Source organism: Musa acuminata, chromosome BXJ3-1 (genome assembly GCF_036884655.1).
Source record: "Musa acuminata AAA Group cultivar baxijiao chromosome BXJ3-1, Cavendish_Baxijiao_AAA, whole genome shotgun sequence".
NCBI lineage: Eukaryota > Viridiplantae > Streptophyta > Magnoliopsida > Zingiberales > Musaceae > Musa > Musa acuminata.
In genome coordinates, this window is record NC_088349.1 from 6,638,038 (window position 1) to 6,655,018 (window position 16,981).

Genomic DNA, 16,981 nt, shown 5'->3' on the forward strand with positions numbered 1-16,981 from the left:
ATCGCGACGGGTTGATGTTGGCTCGTCCAACATCGATTTTTATTCCCTAAATAATTAATATTTAAGCAATTTGAAGTTCTTACCGCGTAAAAAGCCAATAAAAATTTAGATAGAGGAATTGGCTGAGCAGACTTCACGAGCTGCTTCCCCGATTCTTGGGTGTCAAGGTGCTCCGGAATCGCGGTTCCCTTAAAATCAAAGATCGATACCCGTTTGTCTGCCGACGCCATTACCCGCTGAAGCTTGTCGTGACGGTGTATTTCGGGCCCCACCGTGGGTCCCGACGATGCCTCCATTGGCACCCCGAGCCTGTGGCGGTGGGTACGAGCTGTAGGTATTCGTAAGAAAAATACTAAAATATGATTCGAAGAGGGGGTTCCACTGGACGAAGCTGTCCTCTGCATTCCTATTTATTTTCTCTTTTTCTTATGTCTTCTTCTTTCTTCATCTTCTCGTCTGTCTCGCTCTGTGTTCCTTGTGGAGAGGTCGACGCCGTTGAGATCCGACGGTCTGTTGCCTTTTCGCTCCCTTCGTTCTCGGTACGACATCACAGATCGAGTGTGAGTGTACGAGGTTTGGTTTTTGGGACTTGCCATTTCTCCAATCCGTAAGCGACGCTATTTTTATCTAGTTTTCTTGTCCTTTTGCTGTTGTTTTTTCTAACATGTGTATATGACGGGAAACTGGTGAGCTAGGCCGATCTCAAAAGGATAATTGGATTTCTAAATTCTCTTTGAATTTGGGTTCGTTGGTTTTTGGATCAGAACCTGAGACTAACACTTGAATTTATGAAATTGCATCTTTTAACAGAGTCATGACATATTTGATTTTGTAAAATCGAAAGTTTTTTCTGACTCTGTGTTTTTAGTAATTTTCAGTGAAATATTACTTAGATAATGAATGATAGAATGAAATTGCATCTTTTAACAGACTTATGATATATTTGATTTTGTAAAATCGAAAGTTTTTTCTGACTCTGTGTTTTTAGTTAATTTTCAGTGAAATTTTACTTAGATAATTAATGATAAAATTCTGTTGCATTCGGTTTCCTTAAATGAGTTATTTCGTTCTGAGTTTGGCTTTAGGAAAAAATTGATTGAATTTGGCGGTTCTGTTTCAAGATTTGACTCCTAAGCCTGGTCAATGTTTAGATCTTGATTGTTGGAGAGTCTGCGGTGTTTGTTGTGTTATGTTTTCAATTACTTTTCTACTTTATTTCTTACTTGCAGTACCCTCGGTTTTCTTTGGAAAGTTTGGATGTCTGGTGGTTATTATGACAAAAAATTATGTGATTTTGGTTTTTTTTGGGATTTATTGCGATTAATCTGTTTAAAACTTTTAGTTTGACCGTGTCAAGATTGTGATTTACCAGTACCGTAATGATGGTCATCTTTTCTTCCATGACACAGATTGTGAGAGATGTGAGGCACTGGAATCTTATCTCTCTGAGATCAGATGAATTCAATGTGCCGGTCATGTGGTTCATAACAAACAACTCTAGGTAGTGAGTTTAGAATTTGCTATGAAAAGATGGATACTTCCTGCCCCCCGAACCCTGAGCATTGTGAGTCCTGTCCGGAGAAGTATGGTGAAAAAGCCTTAACTAAGAATGGTTCAGGTCCTTATGTCACTCCGCTTAGTCCCATATCAAGCTATGCAAGTTCTTCAAGCTTTGGTAATTTTTTTTCTATTTATTATTTTGTTTCTACTGTAGCTTATCATTATGTCTATTGGGAGCATCCAACAATTTTTGCTTTCATTCCTTATCACTTTGTCTTTTTACAGGTGATATCCAGGCTGGTTTGAATTTGCAATGCAGGTATATGGGCACCGTTGGCACCTTGTTTGTTAAGACACTAGCTTATTCTGGGACATGATATGTTTTAATTTGTATGATAGGTTCAGTGCGCCTATAGAATTCTTATTTATCAATTTGAAAAATTTTGTCTTCAAAGCATACTAAAAAGGGGCGTACCCAATGCACGAGGCTCTCATCAATGCGGGAGCCTCATGCACGGGATACACCCTTTTTTAGTATGCTTTGAAGACAAAATTTTTCAAAGCATGCTATTTAATATATTACAACTCAATAGTTTCTTTCTTGATTTTTGCTACATCCTTCTCTTTACATGTGAACTCAACAGATTATTTGCTGTTGGCAGATTGTAATAATCACAAGTATCAATTCTATTTTCATTTTTTCACTAGTGCATGTGGTTGCAGTTGACGCACTGATATTCATTAACTTTCATTCGCAGGGGGGACGGATATAGTGTTCTAGATGCTGATGTTACTCAAAGAAATATGGTTAATGATTCTTCTGATTCTAGGGCCAATGTAGCTGGCTTTGGACCTCACATTTCAACTGAAAAGAAGCTATCGTCCAGTTCAATAGACAATAACGAAGAGAAAATTAAATTAAGCAATGAAATCTTGGATGATGCTGGAGCCAAAACTGTTGTTTTTAACTCACATATAGCAGAAGAGCAGGACTTCAATGACATTCTGCCACTGTTACCTGATTTTGAAGCTGATCCTGACATCTGGATACCACCTGAACCAGAAGACATGGAAGATGACACACCCAGCATTGCTGATAATGATGAAGATGATGATTATAATTGCCTAGAGTGGAATCAGTCAAATCTTTTGAGTAGTTTAGATGAAAATCAAAAGATCAGTCAAGGCTTTAAGGAAAAACGGCAAAAGGCAATGTTGGAAGCAATGAATGGACAGTTCAAGTTTCTTGTAAGTCGTTTTTTGGCATCCGAGGGAATTGATTTTTCTAGCCTAGAAGCTGGTCAGAGTTGGTTAGACATTGTTGCTTCCTTATCATGGAAAGCCGCCTTGCTTGTTAAGCTTGATGCAGCTGAAGGCAGGGCAATGGATCCTGGGTCCTATGTGAAGGTGAAATGCATCGCATCTGGTAGTCGGCATGAAAGGTAAAATGGAGATGGCATATGAGTTGAAGCCATGTTTGTAATTTTTTTTGTCTGTTAAATTATACTTCTTTTTAGAACTGGAAATTTTGGTTGCAGTGAACTGATCAAGGGTTTAGTTTTCAAGAAGAATGCTGCTCATAAGCACATGCCAACCAAGTTTAAAAATCCTAGAATCCTACTGCTTCAGGGCGTCCTTGTTCACTCTGCAGTTGGCTTATCATCTTTCGAGTCAATGGAACAAGTAAGTTTATTATCATATGGATGTTGTGTTTAGAATTTATTGATCATCATTTTTATTTCTGAAATCAGGAAAAGAACCATTTGAAGGTCATCACTGATATGATAGAGGCTTGCCATCCCAATGTGGTTCTGGTAGAGAGAAATATTTCTCGTGACATACAGGATTCTCTTTTAGAGAAAGGAATAACTGTGGTTTCTGATATGAAGATCCACCGTTTGGAAAAGGTTTCTCTCTGTACAGGTTCTCCTATCATTTCTTGTTCCAACTTTCCAACAAATCTGATCCTGCCACAATGTGATTTATTTCGTATTGAAAGATTTATGGAGGAATATAACAGTACTGGTGGTGGTGGTAAGAGGTCAAGCAAGACCTTAATGTTTCTAGTGGGCTTCCAGAAACCTCTGGGTTGTACTGTGAGTATGATTTTCTTTGGGGTTATTTGACTATTGCATTCATTTTCCTCATATGCTATAGGACATGTAATTTGTTGACTTTTGTTCATGATGTTCTTTCTTTTTGTGTGTGATCATTTGTGGGAAAAGATGGTTAAACGTGTGCTCTTCAAATATGTTGCTCCATTCTAATTATTATGTATGCCATTTATCAGTTTGACAAGCGCTTGTACTCTTGTTTCAAACTTTGGAAAATCATGTCGTTTTTAAGTGACTAAATTAGCTCCATGCTGTACATCAACTTTTGCATTGTGGTTTCAAATCCCTTAGCATGTTAATGACATCAGTTCCTTTAATTAGTTTAGTTTATCCTTTCAATATCATGATGATTAGGAATTATAATGAAGTTTACAGGCAAGACAACTAACTGAGGAGAAACTAAATGGTGCATACCGATACTAAGTGTATATGCTTCCTTCTGTATCTGTAGCCTTCTTTTAATGTGTGGCTCACAATGTTATAATTGTTGCTTATTATTAACCATAATAATTTATATGAAACATAAGGAACATGGCAGTTCCAGGGACATTCATATGATGCATGGCAGAATATAATTGAATATGAAGAACTATATTTTATATATAGTTCTGAATCTGATCATACTTTCTTTTTTGCAGATATTGCTGAAAGGGGCTCAGAGTGACGAACTGAAGAAGATTAAGCGTGTAGTTCAGTATGCAGTCTTTGCAGCATACCATTTGATTCTTGAAACTTCATTCCTTGTGGACCTGAGGGTTTTTTTTTCCAATAAGAATGATAGCAGGGAAGGAATTGCACCCTTGAGGACCATGCCTTTGCTTTACATGGATAATCTTGAATGTTGCCTGTCTACTCTGGCCTCAGAACATACACAAGATGTTCCTGTTTGCAATGGATCCTTGGGTAGATTTGATCATAGGTTGATGTCATTGAATTCTGACTATGAGTGTATGTTTTCTGACAAATCCAGCAGTGGTGACATATCATTGCTATCGCCTCTCTCTGCTACTTGCGAAACATTCGAAGGAAACAATTCTCCATCTCTCATTTCTGAGTTTGTTTCACTAGGGTTAGACATCAATAATAAAACTTATGATGGTAAAAGTATTGATCTTGCTTCATTGGAAGCATCTGATCATGAAAATGCAGCAAATTCGATAATTAGTGAAGAAAAAATAGATGATGGAATCTTTAATTATCAAAAGACTGAGCCAGTTAGAGATTTAACTGAAGCTGTTGATGCTGATGGTTGTGAGATTGTTAACATAAAACACAAAGATGTCGTTGAGAGTGTATTAGATCCCCAGAGCATCATAGTTTTGCTTTCTAAACAGTGCACAAAAAAAGGCACCCTTTGTGATCAGAGCCATCTTTCTCGTATAAAATATTATGGGTACTTTGACATATCACTTGGACGATTTCTGAGAGATATCTTGCTTAACCAGGTGTTTTCTCATTTTATCTGATAATTTTGTTAAGATTAAGTACTATTTATTTATCTTGAACAGAATTCTAATTGATGGAAGTTTATACATTTGTTGCAGAACAGTTGCTCTTCTTGTAGTGAACCACCAGAGGCACACGTGTACTGTTACACCCACCAAAATGGGAATCTAAGCGTGCATGTTAGACAACTTCCTCAAGGGTCACAGTTGCCAGGTGAAGTCGAAGGAAAAATTTGGATGTGGACCCGTTGTTTGAGATGTAAGAATGGAAACAAGATGTCCACACGGAGGGTTGTCTTGTCTAAATCGGCATGTAATCTTTCATTTGGGAAGCTTTTAGAACTCAGCTTTTCAGGCCATTCTTCGGGTAATAGGCTATCTGAATGTGGACATTCTTTGCACAGGGATTTCCTTCGATTTTTTGGGTGAGTCCATCATTTTGTTGCTTTTATGCAAAAGTTATGTAATTTTTGTTTGTTGGATATGATATCATCTATATGGTATTTTGACAAAAAAATTGCAGATTAGGCTCCAAGGTAGCAATGTTTGTTTATTCATCAGTTAAGATCTATGCTGCTTGTAAGCCACCAGCAGTCTTGCAGTTCCATAATCCAAAAGAACAAGAATGGCTTAAGAGAGAAATGGAAACTGTATGTAGCCTTTAGTTTAATTATGCCTCTTTTTTCTATCGAACAGCTCTCCTTATCTAATAACATCTTGCAAAGTATGTTTATTCTTCTTGACATTGATTTTTTTTCTATTTAAGGTTCTTTTTCAAGGACGTGCATTTTTCTCTGAGGTTTCAGACTCATTGCAGAACTTGAAGCCTATATATTATGGCCCTCTGGGTAAACAATGTATTGAGCTCTCTGGTTCACTTAAACCGTTTTCTGAAATTGAAGAGATGCTGATACAGGAAATGTTTGAATTTGAGGTAATTATGTTTTTTAATATTTTTTTAACCTTTTCAAGCATGATTTTGTTGTCACCGATTAAACACAAAGGTAAAGTAATCTAAATTTTCTTAACCTTTTCTGTCCCACCAGACCTCTCTGCTGAAGGCATTAGATCATAATAAACAAATGGAGGTTTCTCTTCATGAGATTCTCGGTTTAAAGTGGCTTGGCCAGGAGCTCCTTCTTGAGTTATATGTTTGGGACCGTCGGTTGGATTGCCTTCTGCAGCATACAGAATTCAAACTAGGAAATGATGAATGTGTAGCTGACGAAATTCCTAAAGTGCATAGTCACGTTAATGAACAACTCTCTCCTAGTGGCAGCCATTGTATACAAGACATGCAGATTGATCTTGATACAGAATCAACTGAAGCTTCTGCTTGTACAAGCAATAACTTCTATAAGCTTCTTGATGTTGGATTTGTTGATGCGGAACACTCAACAAGACAGTATTTTGATCAATCAGGGATCGAGGAGCATGCAGTATCTCTCCTTGAACAAGACCCTTGTATACCACATAATCCTATTTTGTCCCCTGAAGATGATCAGAACCGTCAGGAAATATGTGTATCTCCTTCTGGTGATATACTAATTGACCACTCCATACAGATTGCAGAAGTGCCACATGTTGGGAAGGCAACTGACCTTGAGCTTAAAAATGCTGAGACAATTGCTGAAAGTGAAACACCACCTCCTACATCCTTGTCAAATGAATTTCCAAATATTTCAGATGACGTTTATGCAAAGTCAGAAGGTCCAGAAGAGTTGATCTGGACTTCGTTTTCTGATTTGAGAGAGATATGCAAAAAGGACCTCTATGGAGGTTCATTACGGAAGTTTGAATTTATTAATACCTATGTTCCATCTCACATTTCTCCAATACACCAGACATCTATTAGTGAAGTGGACTTGTTGCACTTTGCAGTTGGTCCAGGTGGGAATGTCCTGTCTGCTTCTGAGAATGAGATATCTAGCATAATTGCATGTGCGCTAGCCATATCTGAAAATTTCCAAGGCTTGTTAGACAGGGCTGAAAGCGAAGCAGGGGAGACAGATAGATCTTTTAGCTTCACTTGTGATAGTTATGGGGCTTCTGCATGTATGTCTTCTACTGGAGCTTCAGAATCTGAAAGGATCAACTTGCTATATAGTGCCTCCTCACTTTCATTGGACGAGTCATCAACTTCGAGTATTGATGGTTCATCATCTGTTGATTTACAGCTACAATCAGTAAATTTGCATCCTGAAGTCATTGTGGGGAGAGGGAAGGTTTCTGGAAAAAGTATTTTTTCAGTAATTTGTATATATGCAAAGCATTTCTATGATATAAGAAAGAAATGTTGTCCTTCTGAACTTGCCTACATCTCTTCCTTAAGCCGTTGCAAGAAGTGGGATGCACAAGGAGGAAAGAGTAAAGTATTTTTTGCAAAGTCATTGGATGAAAGGTTCATCATTAAACAAATCAAGAAGACAGAGCTCGACTCCTTCTTAAAATTTGGCCCTGATTATTTTAAGCATGTTTTTCACTCTTTAGACACAGGGAGCCAAACTTGTCTTGCTAAAATCTTGGGAGTATATCAGGTTTTATAAATTCTTCTTTTTTATTTATAACTGCACATTTTTATAGTGTTATTTCTGGTTTAAGCAAAGTCTTTTACACGCAGGTTCGGAAAAGCAAAAGTGGCAAGGAAACCAAAATTGATGTTATGGTGATGGAAAATCTTCTATATGGACATAAAATTTCTCGAACATATGATCTCAAGGGTGCTGTCTTTGATCGATACATTTCAGATGCCAAGTATGGTGAAAAGGTTCTTTTGGATCAGAACTTTGTGGAAGACATGCATAAATCTCCCATATATGTTGGTGGGGATACTAAACTCCTTCTGCAACGTGCCATTTGGAACGATACATCTTTTCTGACTGTAAGTTTACAGCCAACTATTTATATCTAAAATATGCTACTTGAATTTAGTAGACATTGACTTTAATATATACTGTTAAATTTGCAGTCTATTAATGTCATGGACTATTCTTTGCTTGTTGGAGTGGATGATGACCGGAAAGAGCTTGTTTTTGGCATTATTGATTATTTGAGGCAGTATACCTGGGACAAGCAGCTTGAGACTTGGGCGAAGGCTTCAATTGTTCCTAAGAATGAATTGCCAACCGTTATTTCTCCGAGGGAGTACAAGAAAAGGTTTAGGAAGTTTATGACCAGATATTTTTTGTCAGTTCCTCATTGCTGGAAACATGAGCACCGTTCACCCTCATGCATTATTTGCTCTGATGGCAAGAGAAATTCAGCTAAAGTACACAATGCGGATCTCTCAGAGAAGTCATGACCAGTTATCTGCCTGGATCAAAGTTCCTGCTATGCCCACGTCATTTGAAATCTTGAATCTTTTTCTGATTTGTTACTGTACTTCTGCCTTTCTAATTATTGTATATAGATGTTGCTCGCCTCCCCAAGATTTGCGACTTTTTAGCAAATTTCTGGGGTAGGTTGGGCCACATTGTATACTCCAAAATGTCTAAAGTTTATTTCTTCAGGGTGGTTACAAAGAGATCCAAAATGTGTTCGATTCTTTATGTTTGTGTTCTTTGTGTTTATATGGTTGAATAAAAGTGGGAATTTCTGTTTAACTATCAATCTTGTTTCATATTCTTCAATATCTGTAAAATATTTATCATTGCTGAGTTGGTACCAGATTTTTTTTCATGTTGCTAAATTATATGAGCAAACACCATTTAGACAGACAGAAATTTGGATTTTTTTCTTTCTGCATGAGGGGTGTGACAGTTTCATTGTCTGGTCTGTGCCACTTTAGTGCTTCTGAATTTATTGGCATGAAATAATTTCTGGATACATTGTGTTGACACTTGGTACAGTGAAAAAGAAAACAACATTTATTCCTTTTCTCCTGTTCAGATCGTTGCTCCAGTTGTCTCTAATGTTACTCCAGAAGTAAGTACCGTTGGAGTTACTGGATTTTATTATTTTCATTTTATTTATATTGATAAATTCTACAAATATCTAACTGGTAAATATTAGAATCTGTTGCATGGCCTTGTAGTTTTAAATACTTTGTGAGCCCATGCATCTTATCATACTGCTTGTGCACAAAACCATGAATTATGATTTTCTTTTATCAAGGTGATTTTCTTACTGGTTGCTGATTTTCCACTAGTATATATGGGTTCATGTTTGTTTTTTTGTTTGGGTTATGCAGGTTTGTAAAACCTACTGCTGATTTTTTCCACCAGTATATGAAGGAACCTACCAATCGGTGTCCTTAATCATCATGGCATGCTTGCTCTTCTTGTAGATTGATGGAAATGAAATTAACACATCAGGTTCCATTATTCTTGTCTTTTTGTTGTTCCTTTTGCTTATATATCTTAAGATTATCAAAGACAAGATATGATCAGTGTTATTTTGGTAGTGTGCTTATGGGAATGAAGTGGATAGACTTGCCAAATTGTCGTGCTGCTCTAGGTTGTGGTGAGTTCAATAGATTTTGCTTCTTGGAGCTGATTTCACTAAGTCATCCAGTTGATCAGACTTTAGGTAGTTGGATTACACCATGCTGTTTTCTCTGATATTCTATGTTAATAATTTTGGCATTTCATACAATAACTGACATCTTTGTCAGTGAATTCAGTGCCGTCATGTTCCTGAATTTTCATTCATTTGTATTTCCTTCTGGTGATCTATATATGTAGAGTTTTCTATTGCAATGAAGACATTTCTCATGCACAATTTGTTGAACTAGATTCATGTCAAAAACGTGAATTATGAATGCTTGTTTCCTCTCTCATGAAGCTAAAAAGATTATCAATTTCCTCGTTTTTTGATAAAATTACCACAAGAAGGTGTCCAAAGTTGTTGCACTGTCTTTTGCGTTCTAAGAAATACAATCATTAGATATTCTTTAATGTTCAATTTTTTTTTTTTGAAAGTATGTTTCCTGGATGTGCAGCTGATATTGTTATCATGGGGCACCATATAACAACACACAGGCATAGTATTATCACTAACCAATAGGCATCCTTCTATAACACTATATACTGGGATTAGAAAAGGAAATATATCCATTAGAGGTCAAGTAATTTTATTATAACATATGGATTTTCTATAGTTGTAAATAGCAAGTTAATCCATATTTAGTTGGTTTGTGTTTAAAATTTTCCAAGACATTTGAGACATGGATCTTCAATAAGATGTTTGTAAGGGCTGAAAAATACAAATTTGAATTTTGGCAGAACATGCTCTTATGGTTCAAGATATTCTAAAAGGTGACCTTTATTATCAGAAGCATGTGACCTACTTGAGATAGAGTACAAAGAATATAAAGGCCATACTTAAGTATGAATCTGATATGACCTCTATAAGTTTGGAGTGAAAACAAATATATAGCATGTTGGACCTATTTGTATGTCTTTCTGGAAGGATTCTGTGATAGAGTTTAAGGAGAAACTTGTGATGGATGATTATAGTTTGACATGTTGATGGTGAAGAAGAAATCATATTTTGTTGATATTAGAATATGGAGAAAAGCATGTCGTGTATATAGATGTATCAACTATATCTACCTTTCCATCTATTTTGGCCTGACCCTCTTTCCTTCTGGATAGAAATGGAAGGGTCTTCTTTGGTGGATTCCTTTTGTTCCTGACTAGTCTCCTTCATAATAATTTGCCTGCTCAAATCTTTTATCATGATTTTTAATCCATCTTACCTTTTTTGTTGCCTTGTCTCATAAGTTTTGGGTTGACTATATTGAAATCCGAAAATGTAAAGAGGTAAACTAATTCTATAGAAAAGCTTCAATAAAAATGTTTCGATAGTCAAATTCTCTGCAGATCTTGAAGAAAATTAGCTCGCAGGCATTGATGGTGTTAGTGCATACTGATTGCCTGTGCTTTGAGCATTGATTCTTGGGTATAAACATGTAAGTCTGATGATTTATTTTAATGCACATAATTAAGTGCCTTCGTGTACAATGTTAAAACAGTTGGCTAGGCATGAGAACCAAGACAACATGGGATCTAAAGAGGGCTAGTGTATGTGGTCTTCCTCCTGCAAGTAGATACATTATTTTTGTGACTAAAACTCACGCTTCCCGGGTACCTAACGAGGAACCTCACAATATTCTCTTTCAATATTCATTCGATATACCCACAGTTGTTCTAGTTTTAACACAAATAAAAGATTTATATAATTATGCAATCTCTTCATTAGTTGTGCCACAAATAAAAGATACTTATAATCATACAATCTGCTTCCTGTCCTAGTAGATGCATATGTAATTTAAGCAAGGTATGCAGTTTCGAATAATGCCTTTTGTACCGATCGGTACATACCGGTCCGTCAGCTGACCAGTACACGGATCGCCCGTTACCGGACAATATATATATATATATATATATATATATATATATATATATATATATATATATATATATATATATATATATATATAATATTTATTTTAAGGCGATGTTGCGTCGCCTCAACAACATTGCTCGAAGAAGAAAAAAAAAATAATATATATATATATATAAATTTTTTTTTTAAAGGCGACGTCACGTCGCCTCGGTGACGTTGCCCGGAGAAGGAAAAAAAAATATTTATATTTATACCGAACGGTATACCGCTCGGTATACTGTATCGTACCGTACCGAGCGAATGTCGAAACGCCTGTACGGTATGATATTTCAAACCTTGAATTTAAATACCACAAGGTCTACTGTTTACTAGCAAGGAATAATCGGAAGGATACGTTTAATCAGTGTTCTTTTACTAGCTATTCGATTTTTTAGACATCTTAGTGTGCTGCTAGAACTTGATCATCTGGAACTTTATCTGGACTTAATTATGTGGCTCATCAATCTTTCACTATTGAATTATATTAGCAGTTGCTGGATCTGTGCATAATATTATCCTTGTTTTTGTTTCTCACATATGATGGTGTCAATTCTGTTATCTATGTCATTATTATGCTTAGATTGAAATTCTCCTTTTAGTAACATGCACTATATTGAAATTAAACATCTCCTTTTGCAGATTACTCTTTCCTACTACTGCACATTCTGGTGTGAACTTGGCAGTTGAGTTCCATTTGCTTGATACCACTCCTTGCTTTTCATACATATCCTTGTCATCTACCACCTCTTATGAATTAATGCAGTTCACAGTTGAAGTTCAACAACTTACCTGAGTCCACTCCATTATCTCTCGTCAGTTGGCTTTTGTAATCGTGTGTCCTGATTGTATAAAATTGGAATCAAATAGGCTATTGAAGCGTGAGGCTCAAGAGCCATTATCTTTTCTGTGGAACTTTTCCTTTGTTCTCTGTTATTGCAAGTGCTCTGCATTTTGCTCAAATGGTTTGTTATGTTTATTTAATTTTCTGCTTCTTTTTACTTGGCTGCTTATCTCAAGATGTTCACCAAGCAGGCATAATGGTTACTTGCAGGTCCTATGTCATATTACTTAGCCAAATTGTGCATGCTGCAGCTTCACTGCTCATAGATTCAGTGACGTCAGTGTTCTCCATGTAGAAGATTTCAGAATCATGTCTTGATTTGTGGCTTGTGAAACTTATGTATATAAAGGAGAAAATTTGGACGAAGCTTTTGTTTCTGTGTGTCTTGATACATAGTAAATAATTACTCGTGGATTGGTTATAATGGTGTCTACATCAGGTTTCTATTTTAGTATTTTACAATTGGTTTGGCTTTTGTGTTGGATTGCATTTCTTTTTATAATTCAATTTTTTTGATGTTTTAGAACATGTTGTAGATGACCATTGCATACTGATGAGCAAATATGGAGTTCCAGGTGGCCTAATTCTTTACGTTGATTTCCATTTTATACTTCTTAATATGTATGATAACCAGATTTCAAGTGTACATTCCAGGAAGACATCTGCTACCAGGCATAACTGTGTAAAGATAGAGAACTGGAGTTTTCCGTCTTTGGGGACAATCCTCCAAAAGGCAGCACTGATGTTTACCATTCTGGCCTGCTTTTGCTGATGAGTGCTGCTTGTTTGATATTTTGGACGAGCAGAGTTTGGTGGGAGATGGTGGATACATCAACGACTCAGGCGAGAAGAGTCCATTGTTAAAAAGCTTTGAAGTTGTGATATCAATCTGCTAATACAATTGGTATGTATCAAATATGATGGTTTGGTAAATTCTTCTGTGTCAATCTCCTCTCCATGTAATTGTTGATCTTGTTCAAAAGGGTAACTGGAATCATCTTGTTGAGTAGTTTATGTTGTGGATATGATACTAACTGAAGCTGATCAAACCATATCAAATTCTTTTTTTCTGATGGAACATCAAGAGGGTTACCACAAAAATCTCACCTGTATTAGGCTAGAATAGCCATCTTTGTACCATGTGAGATTGCTGTCAAAAATAATTATGTTCTCAGAATCTATGAGCTACTGAGCAAACAGTATTTATGGTTAGATCTTTCATGCTGATGTAAGAAATTTTGGGTATATTAGTGTCAGCTACTACACATTAATCTTATGTGGAAGCATGCAGGTTATTGTATGCGGAAGGTCGACCTTGGAAAAGTGCATGGGAGGGGGGTAACTACTACTCTCATCCTGTTCATCCAGAACTCTTAATGTTCAACATTGTGCCAGGTCAAACTCCAATATCCTCATCCAAATTAAATTTGTTAATGAACTATTTGAAGAGTGCATTTGTTTAATGTATGTCTCCTGCTATTCTTTTTCGGTACGTTCTTTTCGGGTTTACTTATGTGCTTTCCGGTGATGCAATTTAAGGTTAAACCTCTGCTTTTATGGCTATAAAAAATACTTGAACAGCTCATAATCCTCCGAGTTTTCAGCTCATAATGAGCCACCACTGAAGTAACGAGCTCTTCTTTCTTTTGCAGTCATCTCTGCGCATTAGCTACTTTGATGATAAGAATAGTTTTTGGTGGCAAATATATGACAGATGATTCTGTCTTTGTTTAGGACATGGTTGAATGCTCAATCTTAACAATTCTCGTGGACTGCTGACGGAAGGGAAGACACGGCGGAGTGATGGTTGGACATGGGGCGGCAACGCAGCAGCGCTGAAAGCTTTGCATGCCAGTGCTTGATGGATGGAAGAGCGGAGCAGCGGAGAGAGGAGGGCGGAGATGGGGACTGGGAGGGGCTGAGCATGGCAGGAGGGGAGCTGAGCTGTTGCGGCGGGCACCGGCGGTGCTGCGACGTGCTATTTATGTGCTTGGGAAACACCCGGTTGGATCTCCCAGTTGAAAGGAACGGATCCAGGCCTCTTGAAGGAATCATCTCTGTCAAGCTCACTCTCTTCTGGCATTCTGCAGCTCTTTGTGCTTTGTCTCCCCTTAGCCTGAGTTTTATAGCGGAGTAAGAGTGTTCAAACCGGACTGGAAAATCGAACCGGAATAGAATTAATTATTTGATTTGAATTGATTTATCAATGATTTGATTTTAAAGGTTATAAATGGTTCGGATCGAAGGTATTTTTTTTCATTTGATTAATTGGTTTGAATCAAATCGAACCAATTTTGATTTAAAGAATATTAGCTCGATCAATTTTTTTTAATCTTAAACTCTTAATCGATTCAAACTTTGAGGTGACTCAATTTTATAGATCAAAATTTTGATTTAGTTTATCGAATATATATTCAGGTGTCAAAAAGCAGGAGAATTGTGTTTTTGGCTGATGAATGTCAAGCTTTTTCTGTGTTCAGATATGAAGATGCTTGCTTTTGCTGTGTTCGAATTGGTAAAGGCAGAAGGGACATTTCCTTGGCTCATGCATATTGTCAATGATTTCCAAGTAGACCATTAATTTAGCATACGAATGTAAGATCACAACTTCATCACTTGTTAGTATCTATCACACAGCCTGCATGACAACTATTCTATGGAGGCACAAGAGTGGTACAAGCGGCACGCCAAGCCCGAATATTGAGACCGCATCATACAGAACTATCTTATCTCTCTAAAAATATTATATTACTATCGGAACATAAGCTGTATGTATTACTGTGGGGACATCATAGTTTAGAGAAGCATCTTATTTATCTATCGTTATAAATATTGTATTACTGTAGGAGACCAATTTATTTTGGGTCTTGTAAAATGCTAAATAATTTTGATAGTAATATCGTTTGACTATCATTAAAATTTTATTAATATTAATACGTTTCAAATATCAATGATATATCGATCAAGATTGATGTACCATGTGGTACACCGATATGTGTCGATTTTTTCGGAGAAAAAGAAAAAGAGAGAGAGAAGAGAAAGGGACAATAGAGAAACATACTACAAAGGAGGAAAGAAGAAGAAGAAACGATAAAAAAAAAAAAAAAAAAAGGAGGAGTGTATCATGGAAGAACAAAGAACACAATGATAGTGAAGTAGTGACGATGACGACGAAACCTTAATTTCTATTATTTTTATTATTTTATTATTTTTATAAATATAGATGGGATCACTTGAAACAGAATGGTACATGCATCGACCCATGTCTAAACCATTATGTATCACTCGTTTCGTAGGGTTTCAAATAGTACAATAGCCATTCTTCAGCATTCACACAAACTCTTTATCTTATGATGATAAAAATATTAAGTAGTTCTTTACGAAAATAATGCAATGGGTATTTTAAGCATATTTCTTTCATAATTATTCCTCTAAATTTAATTTTAATGGGTATAAATTCATATATAAACATAAAATAATGCAAATATGTTTGTGTAGTTCATAATGAAAATAATTTTCTTTGACTATTATTGAGCTCTTATTAATATTAACTCGCATAAAGGTTCATAATCTTATAATCTCGAGAATCTTTTAATTATTTATTATGTGTGTAAAATAAATAAATTTTATACATAACATTTAAATTTTCTTTGGACCGTCTTGCATGATTACTTAAGTGTTTATAATTTTTAAATAAAAAATAAAAAGAATTATTTATTTACATATTGCGAAGACAAAAATTACATCATGCTCATTTATTCATATGAAAAGATCAGAACTAAAACCCAAAATAAAGATATTAATTGCCTCATGCCTTTGCATAATAACCTTACGTGATATATGTTTCGATTAAATCGAGGAAGGTATATATATATATATATATATATATATACACACCTGAATCTTTTACAAACAAATGCATCCTTATGTGCTTCCCATAATCTCTATTCCCATGCATGCATGAAGGATTCGATTTAATCATGCACAACAATCTTAAGTGATGAACTTGACAAAAAGATATTAATCTTATTTTTGTGTTGGAAATAAATTAAACTTTGATTAGGCATTAGAATTCCAATTAAAAACAAAATAAAAACAAGTATGTGGAGTGCTAATGGCATTAGTTTGCTTATGGATGTGGCATAGTAACATAAATATTAAAATAATCATTCAACAATAACAAAGAGTCGTATCGTCCGAACTATTTAGATTCATTTACATGACCTCTTTTTTCATACTTATAATGAAGGATTGATGACAGTGATGACTTAATGATCGAGATATTCTTTTCAAAACCTAATTTTGTCTTGCCAAAATTTGACTTTTTTTTTCTCTCACTAAATAGTAATTTATGGACAAAATTTCCTTCTTTCACCGTAAAATATTCCACAAATAACATAAAATGGACACGTGGCATCTCTCTATTCACCTTCCAAAAACAATCTTACAAGGAGTAAAGTTTTTCTTCAGTTCGAAGTCAGCGCCGGCGCACACCGCCACCAGTAAGTCGCGGAATCTTATCCCGTCATTCAACCATTCTAAACCGGAATGTTGACTCGAACCGGTATAATACTGTTCCTATCCTCCTTTGAACTCGCAGCCGACGTACCCATAACTAAGGTAACGCTGCACCACAGTGGACCCGGATGGGACCCTTGTATGGATCAATCACATGAAGGGTGGTAGACTGCGGG

General features: G+C 36.1%; 1 protein-coding gene across 4 annotated transcripts; it reads left to right on the forward strand.

Moving 5' to 3' along the window:
* Positions 1–408: 408 nt before the first annotated feature.
* Positions 409–8,661, forward strand: LOC135584009 (1-phosphatidylinositol-3-phosphate 5-kinase FAB1A-like). 4 transcript variants are annotated; one of them, XM_065135733.1, is made up of 13 exons: positions 409–539; positions 1,410–1,675; positions 1,786–1,819; positions 2,259–2,942; positions 3,039–3,183; positions 3,252–3,596; positions 4,253–5,059; positions 5,159–5,484; positions 5,583–5,709; positions 5,826–5,993; positions 6,106–7,596; positions 7,680–7,940; positions 8,028–8,661. In XM_065135733.1, exons 2-13 carry the CDS (start codon positions 1,531–1,533, stop codon positions 8,358–8,360), a joined length of 4,866 nt encoding a protein of 1,621 aa, XP_064991805.1. In that variant the 5' UTR covers positions 409–539; positions 1,410–1,530; the 3' UTR covers positions 8,361–8,661. The 4 variants fall into 4 exon arrangements, with proteins under 4 accessions (XP_064991805.1, XP_064991804.1, XP_064991806.1 ...); XM_065135732.1 differs by having other exon boundaries at positions 436–607; XM_065135734.1 differs by having other exon boundaries at positions 439–560.
* Positions 8,662–16,981: the final 8,320 nt, after the last annotated feature.